Source organism: Danio rerio, chromosome 18 (genome assembly GCF_049306965.1).
Source record: "Danio rerio strain Tuebingen ecotype United States chromosome 18, GRCz12tu, whole genome shotgun sequence".
Classification (NCBI taxonomy): Eukaryota; Metazoa; Chordata; class Actinopteri; order Cypriniformes; family Danionidae; genus Danio; species Danio rerio.
The window spans coordinates 28,556,369-28,573,346 of record NC_133193.1 but is presented as its reverse complement, the minus strand read 5'-3'; the positions used below and the strand labels follow the sequence as shown (position 1 = coordinate 28,573,346).

Here is a 16,978-nt window from a genome sequence, read left to right as displayed (position 1 = left end):
GACATATGGACACATTGGAAAATTAAGTGGCGCAAAGTCACACCACATGCAACTTGATCTTCCATTGTTAAATTAATTTGATAAAAAAAGTGTGAAATATTTTTCACGCAAGAAAGCATGTTTTATGTGGAAATGTAACTGATATGATTTGCTGCAACGGCCCCTTTAAATATGAGATCAATGTAGTGAATTTTGATGCTCTCGCCACTGGAGCTGAAGGCAGACAGCGTTGTCGACAGGGTGGCCAGAGCGACCTTTGGCGCTCTCACCGTCTTCGGTGTGAAGACACAGTAAGAAAAGCCGATGTGTTTACATTGTTGCTGTTTTTCATTCATTTGGGGTTTTTTTTGGTCCATGTAGTGTTTACATTTCAGTTGAACTGCACCAGGGACCACTCCACTCCAGTCCACTCTAGCTTGGACAATTCCAGGTTTCAGATGGCAGCGTTCAAACTTATGGCCCTTTTTAAAGTTCTTTTTCATTTGAAGGCAAAAAAAGTTTGGAAAGCATGAGTGATGATACTGCTTGATTAGCTGGTTCAGGTGTGTTTGATTAGGGTTGGAGCTAAACTCTCCAGGACACCGGTCCTGTAGGACCGAGTGTGGACACCCCTGTCTTAAAGCCTCATTCACACTTTTGAGCGACTTGTAGTGGCAAATCGACAAGCGACTGTACATTTCTAAGGAGACTGAACGACTTCGGGCAACCTCGGTCTACGCGAGTGACAGGGACCGTTGGCGACCAGGTGGGCATGTTGAGCAACAAGTCAAAGTTTACAATCCTTCAACTTTATGCTAATAAAGAGCAACTTTCTTGAGCGACAGCCAACAGGAGTACCGTGATCCTCTCTCAGCTCCTGCAGAGGCCGGTCGTATTCTCAGTGCAGTAGACCTACATAGACCTGCGTTTGTGCGACAGGAGGCTACAAAGTTGTTGCTATTGTGAATAAGGCATAATACAACAATGGCGGCTGATAGAGAAGAATAATAAACATCTATTACTGTATATTATTTTCTATTTGCTGCGTACAGACACCAAATGGCGCCACAGGTGTAAAAAAAAATGTCTCTGCGAGCAATCATACAGGTGCGGATACAGCTGTACCAGCTCTGCTGCTCCACAATTCAGTGTATTTATGTAGAGGATGTAATTGTGATGGATGTTGTTCTCCTATCTGACCTATGAAGAATGAGAAACAAATGGTGTGGAAGGAATTGCACTTCAAAGAAGGTGGAGTTCCAGAACATGCTCACCAATTGTGTAATCATTTTAGACCAATGGTCGCTCAGAGATGTTTAGGAGTCCAAACATACTTTCCAAAGGTTTAGTTAGCTAGCTCAAACTGCCGAAAAAAACTAAAAAAGAACAGTGTGGGCTGGATTTTCATACATTTCATACATTAACAGAGTAATTGCACAGCTTCTTTATAATCAAACTAAGTGTAAAATGAGCAAGCTGCAACATCTAAACAATAAGTCATCTATCAGTATTTACTTCTCTGCACTTGTGACCAGCCATCTTTATTCATAAGATGTATTGGATAGCGTCCAATCCTGTTTGCTTCCCAAAAGAATAGACACTGCAATACAGCAACCCCATTCACTCCACTAGAGCACACTATAGAGATATCGCAAAAAATAGTAGGTCAATATAACAAAGTGTGCTTCATCTTTATTTATGCACATGCAGAATAACATACTACACCTCTAACAACCATAGGTGTCAATCAACACCCAAACACATCAGGATGGATTCAGAAACATGTACCTGTCCATCCCGGAGATGATAATTCTCTCTGTCCTCGGCCAGGCAAACTTATGTCTGACTAGCACCGTCTCATGACCTGAGTCCCCTTCACAAGCACAGCAATTCCCCATTCCTCTAGTGTCTCTGTCCCGACACACGATCTGATGCTGCGCTGAGATGCCAATGCTAATGTTTGCAGTGAGGGCACTGGGGGTTCAGGGAGCCAACGCCTCCTGTTTTCACAAAGCATGCCTTTGGCTACAGTCTCATCTGCCTCAATTTCTCCTTTGTCCCGCCACCTCCAGCTATAGCGCTCTGTCCCGCACAGCCTACAGACACTGATATCCATCATAGACTGACATGACTGAGAACACTGTGCATGCATGCTGGGAGAAGCGACAAACAACACTAATCATGTGCTAAAAAGACTATAGTGTCAACAAGTGATGTATTAAATTTGTTGTGATTTTTTAAAGGGATACTGCATTAAGGTTTTAATTTTGACTGCTTTATTATGACATTGTTTATTAATTATTTATTATTTACAAACTATCATCAAAGTTTAGAGTCACATTTTTTAGAAAAGGTCTCATATACTGTATGCACAACAGAGCACAACTGTATGCACAAAATTTCTAAATTTAGTGTCCTAAATTTAGGACAATTGTATTGTTTTGACTAATATGTTTTTAAATTATTGTTATAGATTTTGCATTTTTATTTATTCTTGGGAAGTCAAAGCTATTTTGCTCATTTTAAATATGCTGATTAGAGATTAGTCATTTCTATTATCAATCGGGAAAGTTTTTTTTATTATTTTTTACGTGTTTGTGGAAACCATTATTTATCTATGCAAGTATATATATATATATAATGCAAGCTTACTGTAGCACATTTTATACACAATGGTAATTTAAAGTGCTTTACATAAAGAATGCAAAAATATCATAAAAATAATCACAACAATAAAAACAAATAATAAAAAAAGGTTAACGTTTTTAATTAATTGAGTCACTTAAAACAGAATAGAAACTGATTATACAAAAAATAAAGTGGGGTTAGTGTGCACAGTGTAGCACAGTGCTTATTTAGCAAACACACAACAAAACAATATGCTAATTGTGGTCATTAATGTTAAGTTAACATTATGCCGAGTCGTCACAAATTCAACCATGCATGGGAAACGGCTTTAGCGTTAGCAACAAGCTAACGTAACTAGATAAGTAATTTTAACCGCTAATACAGCGGATTCAAGGAGAATTACAACGGTAATCAGCATTTTTGCCTTAACTAATTTATGAACTAGTCTGTATTAACTACATTGAAGAGAATCGCTTGATTTAAGGTGAATAAAATCCCCTACTTACTTACTATAATTCTACATTTACTCAGCTGCAGCCGCACACCTGATGTGTGCATGTGTGTGAGTAACTGTTAGGTGAGATGAGGGAAAAAAAGTACACAGTGGACCGAACCACTTTGATGAAGGGGAGGGGGAACTCAACTGTTTTTAAATGCATTTTAAATGATAAATGCGGTTTTCTTTCTACTTAGAAAATTATTTTAGGTATATACACATATTCATTCATTCATTTTCTTATCGGCTTAGTCCCTTTATTAATCTGGGGTCGCCACAGCGGAATGAACCGCCAACTTATCCAGCAAGTATTTTTACGCAGTGGATGCCCTTCCAGCCGCAACCCATCTCTGGGAAACATCCACACACACATTCACACACACACACACTCATCCACTACGCACAATTTAGCCCACCCAATTCACCTGTACCACATGTCTTTGGACAAGCCTTTGGACATGTCCCCACTGTCCCCTCCGGGATTTACGCCCCTGGTGCCGCACACACATAAGCACGCGGCCTTTCGCGCTTTTAAGAGCAACACATTTGTTCAACTGGTAAGGGGGCGACATATGATGCAATAATCGTTTATCTCGTAATGTAAATGTATCTCGATTAATGCTTTTTCATAATCGTTTGACGCCAAAATCGAAATCGAAATCGAAATCGGATTTTCGATTAATTGCACAGCCCTAATATATATATATATATATTTATATATATATATATATATATATATATATATATATATATATATATATACATACATATGTTATATGCTGCAGATTAGTCGGCGGCACATCCATAATGCGAATCTCCTGGTTCACCACATCCCAAAGGTGCTCTATTGGATTGAGCTCGGGTGACTGTGAAGGCCAGTTGAGTACAGTGAACTCACTGTCATGTTAAAGAAACCAGTCTGAGGTGATTCATGCTTTATTACATGATGTGTTATCCCAAATAGCCATCAGAAGTACACTGTGGCCATGGTCAGCAACAATACTCAGGTAGGCTGTGGGGTTGACACGATGGTCAATTTACATTAATGGGCCCAAAATATAGCAAAAAAATATCCCCTACACCATTAAACCACCACCACCAGCCTGAACTGTTGATACAAGGCAAGATGAATCCATGCCAAATTCTGACCCTACCCTCTAAATGTGGCACAGAAACCAGTCTGGCCATTCCCTTCTGGCATCAACCAGGCATTTGCACCCACAGAAAAGCCACTCACTGGATATTTTCTCTTAGCGGGACCATTCTATGTAAACCGTAGAGATGGTTGTGCGTGAAAATCCCAGTAGGTCAGCAGTTTCTGAAATGCTCAGACCACATATATATATATATATATATATATATATATATATATATATATATAGTATGTGAATATAAATGTATTGTACTTTTTCTGAATAACATTTTAATTAAAAGAAAAAAATACCCTAAATTTTTTATATTAAAACACTGAACTTTGTGTGTACAAAATGTACATTAGTGTGTATCTCACAAGTCTGACTTTCAAACTTAATTTGTTTACTTTTTCTCAGAATAATGACTCAGTGTCTTTCAACATGTATCATAATTATATGACAAATAAGTACAGTCGCAAAATATAAACTTGAATTGTGAGAAATCCAAAATTGCAAGAAAGCCTATTGCAGGAAGCAAAATATGGCAAAAATTACATGATACAAAATTGAAAAAAGAAAAAAACAATACCTGTTATAATGTTATATTAAATTGGCAATTAACCTTTTAATTTATTATTATTTGTTGATAATAGGCTTACCTATATGACAGTTCGAATCAGAGTCAATAAGTTATTTTAAGCTACGATTTTAATATAATTTTTATAACTTTCTTTTAAACAGAAGGATGCATTAAACTGAACAAAAGTGATTTAAATAGTACTATAAACAAATCAATTTCAAAACATTTTTTTATAAAAATATATCAGCTGTTAAATCAACTTTATCATCAAAAATAAATTACATAAAATATACTAAAATAGAAAACATTCAAATTGTCATAATACTTTGTGTAACAGGTGTTTTATACATTCATTAATTTATTGATTTTATTTTCAGCTTAGTCCTAGTTATTAATCTGGGGTTGCCACAGTGGAATGAACCGCCAACTTATCCAGCACGTTTTATGCAGCGGATGACCTTCCAGCTGCAACCCATCTCTGGGAAACATCCATACACACTCATTCACACACACACATACACTACGGACCATTTAGCTTACCCAATTCACCTGTACCCTTTGGACTTGTGGGGGAAACCAGAGCACCCAGAGGAAACCCACAAACGCAGGGAGAACATGGAAACTCCACGCAGAAAAGCAGACTGACCCAGCCGAGGCAACAACATTCTTGCAATGAGGCGACTGCACTACCTACTGCGCCACTGTGTCACCAGCTGTCATATTATATACTGTATATTAATTTCACTCAAAATTCTTGATCGATTTCATAGTTGTGTTTATTTTTTACTCATGCAAGTTTGTTGCTTTTGATATGTTTTTTTAATTTATGTTTAATGCTTCTTTTTTTTGTATACTGTATGTTAAACACTTTGACTTGATTACGTCAGTTCGGGCAAACACAATTGAGGAGAGGTTGATGAAGAGTTTTAAAGGAGGCCACAGACTCAGCTTGATGTGATTTGTTTATTTTTTATTTATGCAGAATAAAAAGTGGCTTATTCCTATGAGCCTGGTTCCTTTCGCCTAAACACAATGCAGAGTAAAGCGAGGACCGGTTACATTTACAATTTTTTGAGATGGTTTTGGACTGAGAAATGTCCTTGTGTGGTTTTTGAGATGTACTGTAAAAGAGGTCAGCATCCTGGTGATGATTTGGACAAGGTGACCTGAGAGCTGGAGGGGCAGACTGAGACTCTACCAGTGTAAGATATGGTGGAAAAGATGAAGGTGAAAAGATGAACACAAAACCTGCTAATCAGTACCTGTCTTTCTCTCTTGGTCAATAAAATTGACTTTTCTTGCAAAGCTATTATATAGCAGAAATACTAACAAACCAATCAGACAATCTGAGAGCAATTCTGGAAATATCGTCAATCATAAACAAGCTGTTGTGAGGATACATATACTAGAACTGTTCTTGGCTTTTCTGCAATTATCACCTTTTTCATTGTGGCATGGATGTGTCCAGCATTGTTATCAGCCAGCTAAAGTTCTTATGATTAAAGAATTCAAACTAATCTTTAATTTTAAAAATGTATAATGAACATTAATCATACTGAACTTTATTAAATGTTTGCATAAACACAATCATAACAGGCTCATGACTATTTTTTTGAAAGGTTAGCATTAATGTTAATCTATAATAGTTTTTTACAGTATAAATGTCCTTTTTTTACACTTTAAGATGTTTAAGTCCATTGGGGTGGTCAAAGTTAGCCTATTAACAAACACTATTACATTATTAACAAATTTGCCAAATGATTATTTTTGTACTTTACTGTATGGCAGCTATGCAGTAATTTACTGCATTAAAGGGTTACTGTTTTATGAGAAATATTCTTTTTTCACCATTAAAACAGTATTTTCAATATGCTGTAAAACGGTAAATAGATAAATGAATAAAGAATTAAAAGTGAACTTTTTTATTGTACAAAAATAAGTCAAGTGAGAACAGAATTCAGAAGACTAAAGATACAGTTTATTTTACAGTAAAGATTTCAAATACTGTAAATTTACAGTGAGATAATAGTACTGAAAATATTATTACAGTATTTTAGCTGTAAGTTTGAGTTACTGTAAACAGCTGCAGAAGTTAAAATTGTTAACATTGTACATATATGTTATATGTGTGTGTTTGTGTGTGTGTGTGTGTGTGTATATATATGTATATAAATATATCTATTAAAAGATTTAAAGCACTGAAGGCTCCAATTAATCTCATTGACAGCAAACAGTTTGGCACGAACATTAAATAATATACCATGATTAATAATCTTTGCTGAAATCATTGCTTCATTTTCTCCGCTTCTGAAAGAACACAACCATGCTCCGTGTTGTCCTCTCCCATCACTGATTTTATTTTTCATTTTTCTAATTTTACATCTTAATGATTCAATTATAACTAGATCTGACCATTTAACGCATTATAATCTATTTATAAACTTAGTATAGCACTATTGATTCTGAAAATAATGACCACAAATATCACAGCATGCTTTCCAGTTGGCTTGTATAATCACAGATTTTAAAACAGTTATCATGCATATTGCCACTTAAATATATGTGAGGACTAAGACACAAACATATTCAACTGCTCAGTAATTTTTTATGCTGAAAACAAACTTGTATATCTGTTTTTAAAATATGTACATTATACGAAATGGAATTGTGTATTTCTGTTACCTGTCTTGTATAATCAAAAACAATAAACACATTGTTTAAAAAAAAAAAAAAAAAAAAAAAATATATATATATATATATATATATATATATATATATATATATATATATATGTAAAATATAATGTACATTATATTTTATCAGATAGAAGGATATTATCTTCCTTTGACCTTAAACATACAATAATGGTCGAAATCAGGCTAATGTAAATCTTCAGCTGGAAATTTGTGAGTTGTGTATGAAAAAAAACAGGTTTAGGGCCAATATGTTTTTTGTTTTTTGTTTTTGACTGAAAGCTTGTGCAGGTGACTTATCTTTGTAAAATATATTTAAAAAGTAAAGAAAAAAAAAACTAAATTTTTGTGAAATAATATTGTAATATATTTAAAAATATACAGTAACTAAATCAGCTAATGCAAATTCTGCATTCTCAGCAGGTCTTCTTTATTTATAATTATATAAGTGTAACATATTTAGTTTGTTTTTCAGATTTTTTAGTCTTAGTTTCTTATTTATTATGGATTACCACAGCGGAATGAAACGTCAACTATTCAAACATGTTTTACGCAGCGGATGCCCTTCCAGCCACAAACCATACACTCTCATTCACACACACACACACACACCACACACACACACACACACACACACACACATACACAAACACACACAAACACACACACACACACACACACACACACACACACACACACACACACACACACACACACACACACACACACACACACACACACACACACACACACACACTCACTCACTAAAGTCAATTGTAGTTCATCCAATTCATTTACCGAATGTCTTTGGACTGTTGGGGAAACAAGAGCACTCAGAGGAAACCGACTTTAAACACCTAAGATAACTTTTATTGTCAACATTTCCCTCTTGTAATTCAATCCCACCCGAACCATGCCATGGTCTAAAGCAGATCCAAACACAGGTTTATTAAACAGAGATGCTCAGGCAAGCAACGGTCAACACATGAACAAACAGATTTATACAGGCAATCCAGAGCCATAGTCAATAAGCAGGCGAATGGTCAGTACAGGCAGGCAGCAGGCAACGTAAACAAACAAACAAGGCGAGGTTCAACCACAAAAGGCAAGACAAGGAAACCACATCGTAATGTTCACTATCATTATAACAAGACTCAGCAATGTGAGTCTCAAAGTGAACCAATGAGCCAATGTAATCCATCCATGGATCTAATCAATGGAGACTTGAAGCAGGTGTGTGTGTTGCATGACAGGACTTGTAGTTCATATGAGACAGGATTGTAGTCCATGTAAATGTGAACGTTCTCCAGTGATCTATGAAGGTTAGATCCCTGGTGCTCGTAACACCAGGTAGTTGGACCAACACAATTTCTTCATGTTATACCAACAAAAAATGCTTAAATTAACTTAAGCAAACTTCAATTTACAAATTTAAGTGGACTGAACAAAAAACTAAGAAATTAGCTAAAGAAATGACTAGAATTGTGTTGTTTGAGCTCATTTTAAATAGGTAGTTTGAACAAGCAGCAGTAATAATTTTTTTGAGTGCGTTATAGGTGAAAATCCCGTGTTCATAACCCCTATGTGATACAACAGAACAAAAAGATGCAATATGATTGAAAGTTCCATATGTTTACCAAAGAATCAAAGAATTTACAGTATTCATATTTATATATCAGTTAAGGCTGTGCAGGAACCGCATCTTTCCATTGCCTCTATAACGGATCAAAAGCTGCAATTGGCTTTAAATGGAAATAAAAAGCAACTGAATTGCTCGTTTTCTGCAAACCCTCAGAATAAAGTATGCTGGATAACGAGTATGTTCCCCACCCTCATTATCTCTCAGAATTCACATTTCAGCCCTTGCAGTATCAAAATTTTATTTCTGAAGGTCACATAAAAAAGCGCTAACTCCACACAGACCTAAATGTAAGAATAACAAAGAACCAAACGTACTTTTCCACTCCCTGGGTGATGGAGAGATGTGAATGTGAGCGTGAAATGTTGAAGTAAAGACATTATCTGAGAATGGAGTAAAAGAGAGAGACAGAGCTCAGTGGATTTCTCCCACTCTACAGCCTGCAGGGTGCATTAATATGTAATAACTCAGGAAAGCTCGCTCATTTGTTTGATCATACAGGATTCATTAATATGAAGCGCACTGAGTTACTCGGCCCACGTCATCCTTTAGGCCCGAGAAACATCTCAGTTACTATCCTAAGGGTGTCTGAGCTGTGAATGATTAATCATTTAGTTGAAATACAGCTTTAGATCAACCACAAACACCTCAGAAAAAAAAATTACACTGAAATGATTCATTGGATTTACTTTGTTTTTATGGTAAGTGGTTGCAAACTTTATATATGGGCTGAATTTACACACATTGAATTTTGTATTGTTCAATTTAATTTGTCTATTTAAATTTAGCACATATAATAGTGACCACTTACCTTAAAAAATGTAGTAAATACTTTTTTTTTTTCAGTGTGTCTGTTGATGAACCAAGTGTTTGTGGTAAGCAGTGTTGAGTGTAAAGCTAATTACCACAATTGAATAACTTTTTCTCTAAAAAGGTAAAGTAAGGGATTACTTTTAATTTTGGGGTAATTTAATTACACTACTTGACAAACGTCTTGTCGCCAATCCAAGTTTTAGGAACAACAAATAATAACTTGACTTCTTGTTGATCATTTGATATCAGAAGTGGCTTATATGAAAGGCAAAGGCCTCTAGATTTTGCTCATTTTAACAACATAACATATTATCATGCCTTGATTTTTACTTATTTAATTAGGACAGTGCCTCCTCCTTCGTCTTAGCCCAGACATGCTCAATAATGTTCATACCTGGTAACTGGGCTGGCCAATCCTAGAGCACCTTGATCTTCTTTGCTTTCAGGAACTTTGATGTGGCGGCTGTAGACTGAGAAGGAGCGCTGTCCTGCTGAAGAACTTGCCCTCTCCTGTGGTGTGTAATGTGATGAGCAGCACAAATGTCTTGATGCTTCAGACTGTTGATGTTGTCATCCACTCTGCAGATCTTTTGCACACCTCCATACTGAATGTAACCCCAAACCATGATTTCTCCTTCACCAAACTTGACTGACTTATGTGTAAATCTTGAGTCCATGCAGGTTGCAATAAGTCTTCTGCAGTAATTGTGATGATTGGGATGCAGTTCAACAGATGACTCATCTAAAAAACCTACTTTGTCACTTTTCCAAGTTATCAACTAGAAGTCGAGTAGTTATTTGTTGCTCTTACAACTGGGATCGATGACAAGACTTTTGTCAGGTAGTTTATGGCTGTTTCTCAATATGCGTTCTTCCGTGATCGTACGTACTCTTGTTCTCTTGCAACGTCATCATCAGCTGCCTAACTTCAGTTCCAATACTCAAGACAGCAAGTACGAAGGACGCATGAAAATTCCCGGATGTGTTCTTGATATCGAGGACGCAACGATGCAGACTTGAGCACCGAACTCGCTCTGGAAGTCCCAGAAGTCATTGCGACTGGAGGTGGGAAGGCTATGGAACAAAATCAATGCCTAAAGTCTTGAATTAAAAAGCTTGTTGAATATCACAAACTGAAAAAAATAATACAACGTATTAACAAGTTCTTGCATTTTAATGACTTGAATTCCAGGGTTTGTATTTTTAGGTCCTGAAATTTAACATATCTGTTTAGTTAAGCTTTGAATATTTCAACGAAAAATATTTCAAACACGTTTTCATACTTAAAAATTCAATAATTCATATTCAATTTTCAGATTTCACTTACAAAATATTCAATACCCTTTAAAAATACGATGTATAATATTCAAAAGGTAATTTTCAGTTCATTTTATTTCAGTTCAAATATTCGCTTCCATAAATTCAGTGGATCAAATTCGACTGTTAAAATTCAACATTTCATCCGGGAACTGCAGGAAAAGCAATAGATTGCAGATTGAAGATCGCCAGCTGCTCTAGCTTTCACCAGCAGGTGGAGATGGAATGTAAGATTTTTAACCCAGTAAACAGGCGAGAAAAAGGCTATTAAAGGCACAAAAGTAGCATTTAATATTAATATCAATGCCTTGGACATTATAAATGATAAAAAGTATGAGTAAAATGAGTAAATGGGGTTTTAGTCATCTATATTTGCCCTTATGTAACGGAAGCCAGCTGGTGATCGCGTAAATCTCAGTTCTCGGATCCAGTGACAGACGTTGTTCTGCAATCTTATCGGAGCTTGTCTCCCATGCCGGCTCGCTCCCTGCTCGGACCGGTGCAGTTACTTGCACATAAACCGTCTTTTAATGAATATGATGTTACACATTGTCTATCTTTATTGACTCTTTCTTCCATAGACGCGAAGTATTATATTGACAGCTAAAGAATATAAACGTAAGAGAAACAGGAAAGGAAATATTATAATAATACAAAATAGATAAACATTGACAGGGCTAAGAACAATTACGAACAAAGATATTCAAAAGCAGAGAGATTTTATGAGAATGTCACACAAAACAGTTTACTTGGAACTGTTAAACAGTGTTCAGGTATGATTTAAGGTTGGTTATGGATGGGGCGTGTAATTTAAAATAATTTAACATAACGTGCGAATGCATTAAAGGAGCGTCTTCAGTTATTATTTAAACGCAGCTATGTCAGGATTGGGATAGGTTATATAATTTCATTATTTAAATTATGATTGTTGATATTAATATTTTATGACATGTATGTGGGCTATTGCGCTTAAATAAGTCATCCGTGATTCTAAATTAATATTTCTATTTATACTTTTTATCACTCTGCCTGTCTTTCTCTTCTTTTTTCTAATTATTGGGGTTCTGCCACGGTTAAACATTTGCAAAATGTCTTAGTTTGTCCAGAATATTGTTTTATTGTTATGTAGCCTATAGGCGAGAAAAATGTATTAACGCAAATGTGGCAATGTCGCAGCCAATTATAAGTAATAAAATGAGTCGCCTGTGGTTTGATAATAGGCAGTTATAACTGACTTTAATTTGTTTTCAGTATTAAATGAGAAAACCATTATTTATAACTTTTCAGCAACCGTTTGTATTTTATGATTAGCAATGTTGATCTTTTTTTGCAGTTATTAAACATATAAACTTATTTAAACTGGTTTAAATTTAATATAGTTGTCACTTGAGCTAGTTTCATAAGATTAATGTTTAGAATGCGTGGTTTGACATGCGTGGTTGAGTGGTTTCTGCAAATCATGGGATTATTACTGAGCTTTAATCGCCATCTACTGGAGAGAATGTATTTGCTCATTTATTCTACTAACTCTTTTCTGCAAGTGTATTTTATGATTTCACAAAGTCAAACCATTATTTTTTTATTTTATATTTTGAGATGATCATATTTAAATAAACAATTGCTAGGGTAGCTAATAGTTTCTTTAAAAAAAAAAATCATTAGCCTATAAAATCATAATTTTGGCTTGACAAAGTTATTGGTTTAGGATTCTGGATGCATTTTTGCTAAATGAGTGTTACTCTCACAGTTAAATCAATTATATTATCAGAAATGACAGATATAAGAAATCCATTAATATTCATCACTCTTTTTACAATTATACAAGCAATTTCGCGCCGACGTCAGCTCCACTTTCGGAAATGGTAAACAGCGAGGTGTTATTCATATAATCCCAAGCATGACATGTCATAATAATAATCGAAACACTCTTGTAGGCTATTCTTATGCTTGGCCAAATGTCATGACTTTCACTTTTATTTTACATTATTATGCACAAGCCCAGATATCATCTGAAACTTCGGAAAAATTCTTATCATATTGGCAGCCATGCAGCATCTCTTAACCAGTTTGATATGCGGCGCTGGCTCTGACCGCCCACCGGAGCTCGCGGCCACTCGTTCGTCTTTGTCGTGAGCAAGCCGCACCGCACATGCATAAAAACGTCAATCATTTCATTCATTCATTTTCCTTCTGCTTCGTCTCTATTTTAGTGGAAAAGCAATATTCTGGACAAACTAAAGACATTTTGCAAACGTAACCGTGGCAGAACCACAAAAAATAGGAAAAAAGAAGAGAAAGACGATATCAAAGTGATAGCTACAAAGTATAAATAGAAATATTAATTTAGAATCACGGATGACTTATTTAAGCGCAATAGCCCACATACATGTCATAAAATATTAATATCAACAATCATAATTTAAATAATGAAATTATATAACCTATCCCAATCCTGACATAGCTGCGTTTAAATAATAACTGAAGACGCTCCTTTAATGCATTCGCACGTTATGTTAAATTATTTTAAATTACACGCCCCATCCATAACCAACCTTAAATCATACCTGAACACTGTTTAACAGTTCCAAGTAAACTGTTTTGTGTGACATTCTCATAAAATCTCTCTGCTTTTGAATATCTTTGTTCGTAATTGTTCTTAGCCCTGTCAATGTTTATCTATTTTGTATTATTATAATATTTCCTTTCCTGTTTCTCTTACGTTTATATTCTTTAGCTGTCAATATAATACTTCGCGTCTATGGAAGAAAGAGTCAATAAAGATAGACAATGTGTAACATCATATTCATTAAAAGACGGTTTATGTGCAAGTAACTGCACCGGTCCGAGCAGGGAGCGAGCCGGCATGGGAGACAAGCTCCGATAAGATTGCAGAACAACGTCTGTCACTGGATCCGAGAACTGAGATTTACGCGATCACCAGCTGGCTTCCGTTACATAAGGGCAAATATAGATGACTAAAACCCCATTTACTCATTTTACTCATACTTTTTATCATTTATAATGTCCAAGGCATTGATATTAATATTAAATGCTACTTTTGTGCCTTTATTAGACTTTTTCTCGCCTGTTTACTGGGTTAAAAATCTGACATTATTCCATCTCCACCTGCTGGTAAAAGCTAGAGCAGCTGGCGATCTTCAATCTGCAATCTATTGCTTTTCCTGCAGTTCCCGGATGAAATGTTGAATTTTAACAGTCGAATTTGATCCACTGAATTTATGGAAGCGAATATTAGAACTGAAATAAAATGAACTGAAAATTACCTTTTGAATATTATACATCGTATTTTTAAAGGGTATTGAATATTTTGTAAGTGAAATCTGAAAATTGAATATGAATTATTGAATTTTTAAGTATGAAAACGTGTTTGAAATATTTTTTGTTGAAATATTCAAAGCTTAAATATACAGATATGTTAAATTTCAGGACCTAAAAATACAAACCCTGGAATTCAAGTCATTAAAATGCAAGAACTTGTTAATACGTTGTATTATTTTTTTCAGTTTGTGATATTCAACAAGCTTTTTAATTCAAGACTTTAGGCATTGATTTTGTTCCATAGAAGGCAGCATTTTATTTAGATTTATTATTATAGTTCAGAGATAGAACTTTTTTACCTCAGGAGTTTCCCTGAATGAAACTGTGAAAGCAAACATTACCATGAATATCTTAATAAAGGAATAAACACATTAAGGGTGTTTGTTTGCTGAAATTCTTATTAAAATCAGTTTTATTTATATTGTGCAGTGTATATTTATAATGTTTTTATGCAAAGTATATATTTTGAAAAGGGGACAAACAATAAATCGTATGAATGCTGTAATGTTTAAATAATTTACCATTTAAAATGCGTGAAGGTCATGTGACCATCAGGAAGAACGCAGCATCTTATTTCTCAAAGAACGCTTTCTCTGCCCTCGCGGTCTCCTGAGTTCGTTCTTCCGAGGACACCTGGCAAGACCTGTCTCCAGAAGAACGCAAGTCCGTTCTCTGCTTTCTTGGAATTGAGAAACAGCAAGTATTTACCTATAAGATACTTGCTTTAAAGGCATAGTTCACTAAAAAAAAAAACACTAAATAGTTTATTTATGGGGTAAACTCATTTACCCACCTCTGAAATGCTACATAATATTGAGTATTGACCCAATTTGTTTCAGTTTTAAGTATTTCTTATTTAATTTATACATTTTTATTATTATTAAAAATACACAAATAAATGTTTAACTAAAAAAACAAATAAAATATATACATTTTATTTATTTTATTTTATTTTTTAAATCTGACAGGACAATAGCAAAAAAAAACTGCTGCTGCTTTGAATTGGACTACTATTCATCAATTGATCTACTTTTTATATCCATTAAAAATAATCAAATAAATTTTAAAAATAAAATATTGTAAAAACTCCCTAATCTGTTGAAAAGCATTGATTTAAAGGTGGTTGGGTTTGCAACTGGATATTATTGGAGTTCGCTGATAAGAACAGTAAGACAGTAAGTGCAGGAACCGCATGCAAGATGGCAACAGTAAGAACAGTTGTACTGATACCGTACAAGTCGCAGACGTGAGGCATGCGCAAGCTCGTTTTTATAACTCTAATCATCGTTACCTTTACATTTGCGTGACGTTTCCTTTATACACTACCTGACAAAAGTTTTGTCGCCTATCCAAGTTTTAGGAATAACAAATAAAAAATTGACTTCTAGTTGATCATTTAGAATCATAAGTGGCTTATATGAAAGGCAAATGCCTCTAGATCAGTGGTTCTCAAACTTTTTTCCTCAAGTACCACCTCAGAAAAAAAATGGTCTCTCCAAGTACCACCAAAATGAGTTGTATTGAAATACAATACCGTAGTAGGCCCAGTAAAGCAGCTACACCTCTGCACAGTTAAAAAATGTGGTAGATTACCTCAGAAATAAAGGCTATATGTTATATCTGGCATATTATATAGATAATTTTTGATACATTTTTTTAATGTGTGTAGCATGTACATGACATATTTCATTCCTCCGGGTACCACTAGAAAGAAGCCTGCGTACCACTAGTGGTACACGTAGAACAGTTTGAGAACCACTGCTCTAGATTATGTTCATTTTACCAAAATAAAATTGTAACTATAATTAAAATACATTTTTAACTATTTAATTAGGACAGATAGGTCAGACTTTGCTAAGACAAAAGTCTTGTTATACCTTTAAAGGATTCACCCAATCACAAATTACAGCATCACTTGTGACAAATACTATAGTTATTACATTCCCAGTTGTACAAAAGAAGAACCCCAGCACACCCAACCTTCATTTGAAATGTATCCTGACCAGACAGCATGCCAAAGATTCAACCACCAAAGTGCTGATCATCTAGCCTGAAGACCAAGTTTCCTGCTGAAGTGGCAGACATCTTTAATGTATCTAAATGTCAAGTGGAGAGGATAACAATTTTTTGAATTCTCTTGTGCACCGAATTAGTGCTCAGAAACCAGCATTAAACAGAAGAAAATAAATAAAACAAAAACGTTGCATTTGCCAAAGCCCACAGCTTGGAGCAAAGATGGACTGTAGAAAAGTGGCAGAAGGTAGATTTTTCAGATGAATCATCTATTGAACTGCATCCCAATCATCACAAATACTGCACAGGACCTACTGGATCCCACATGGACCCAAGATTCACACAGAA

At 35.1% G+C, this 16,978-nt stretch overlaps 1 protein-coding gene across 20 annotated transcripts in view; it reads right to left on the bottom strand.

Annotated features, from left to right (window-relative positions):
• The window catches only part of plekha7a (pleckstrin homology domain containing, family A member 7a), a 205,598-nt gene that overhangs the window by 172,815 nt on the left and 15,805 nt on the right, over positions 1–16,978 (bottom strand). Inside the window, exon 1 of one of the 20 annotated variants that reach the window (XM_068214825.2) lies at positions 1,768–2,156. The exons of the other annotated variants lie outside the window; for them this stretch is intronic. Coding sequence (XP_068070926.1) covers positions 1,768–1,877 — 110 coding nt within the window. The 5' untranslated portion in view covers positions 1,878–2,156. Of the gene's footprint in view, positions 1–1,767; positions 2,157–16,978 lie in introns of those variants that run through there. 20 annotated transcript variants of the gene reach the window in all.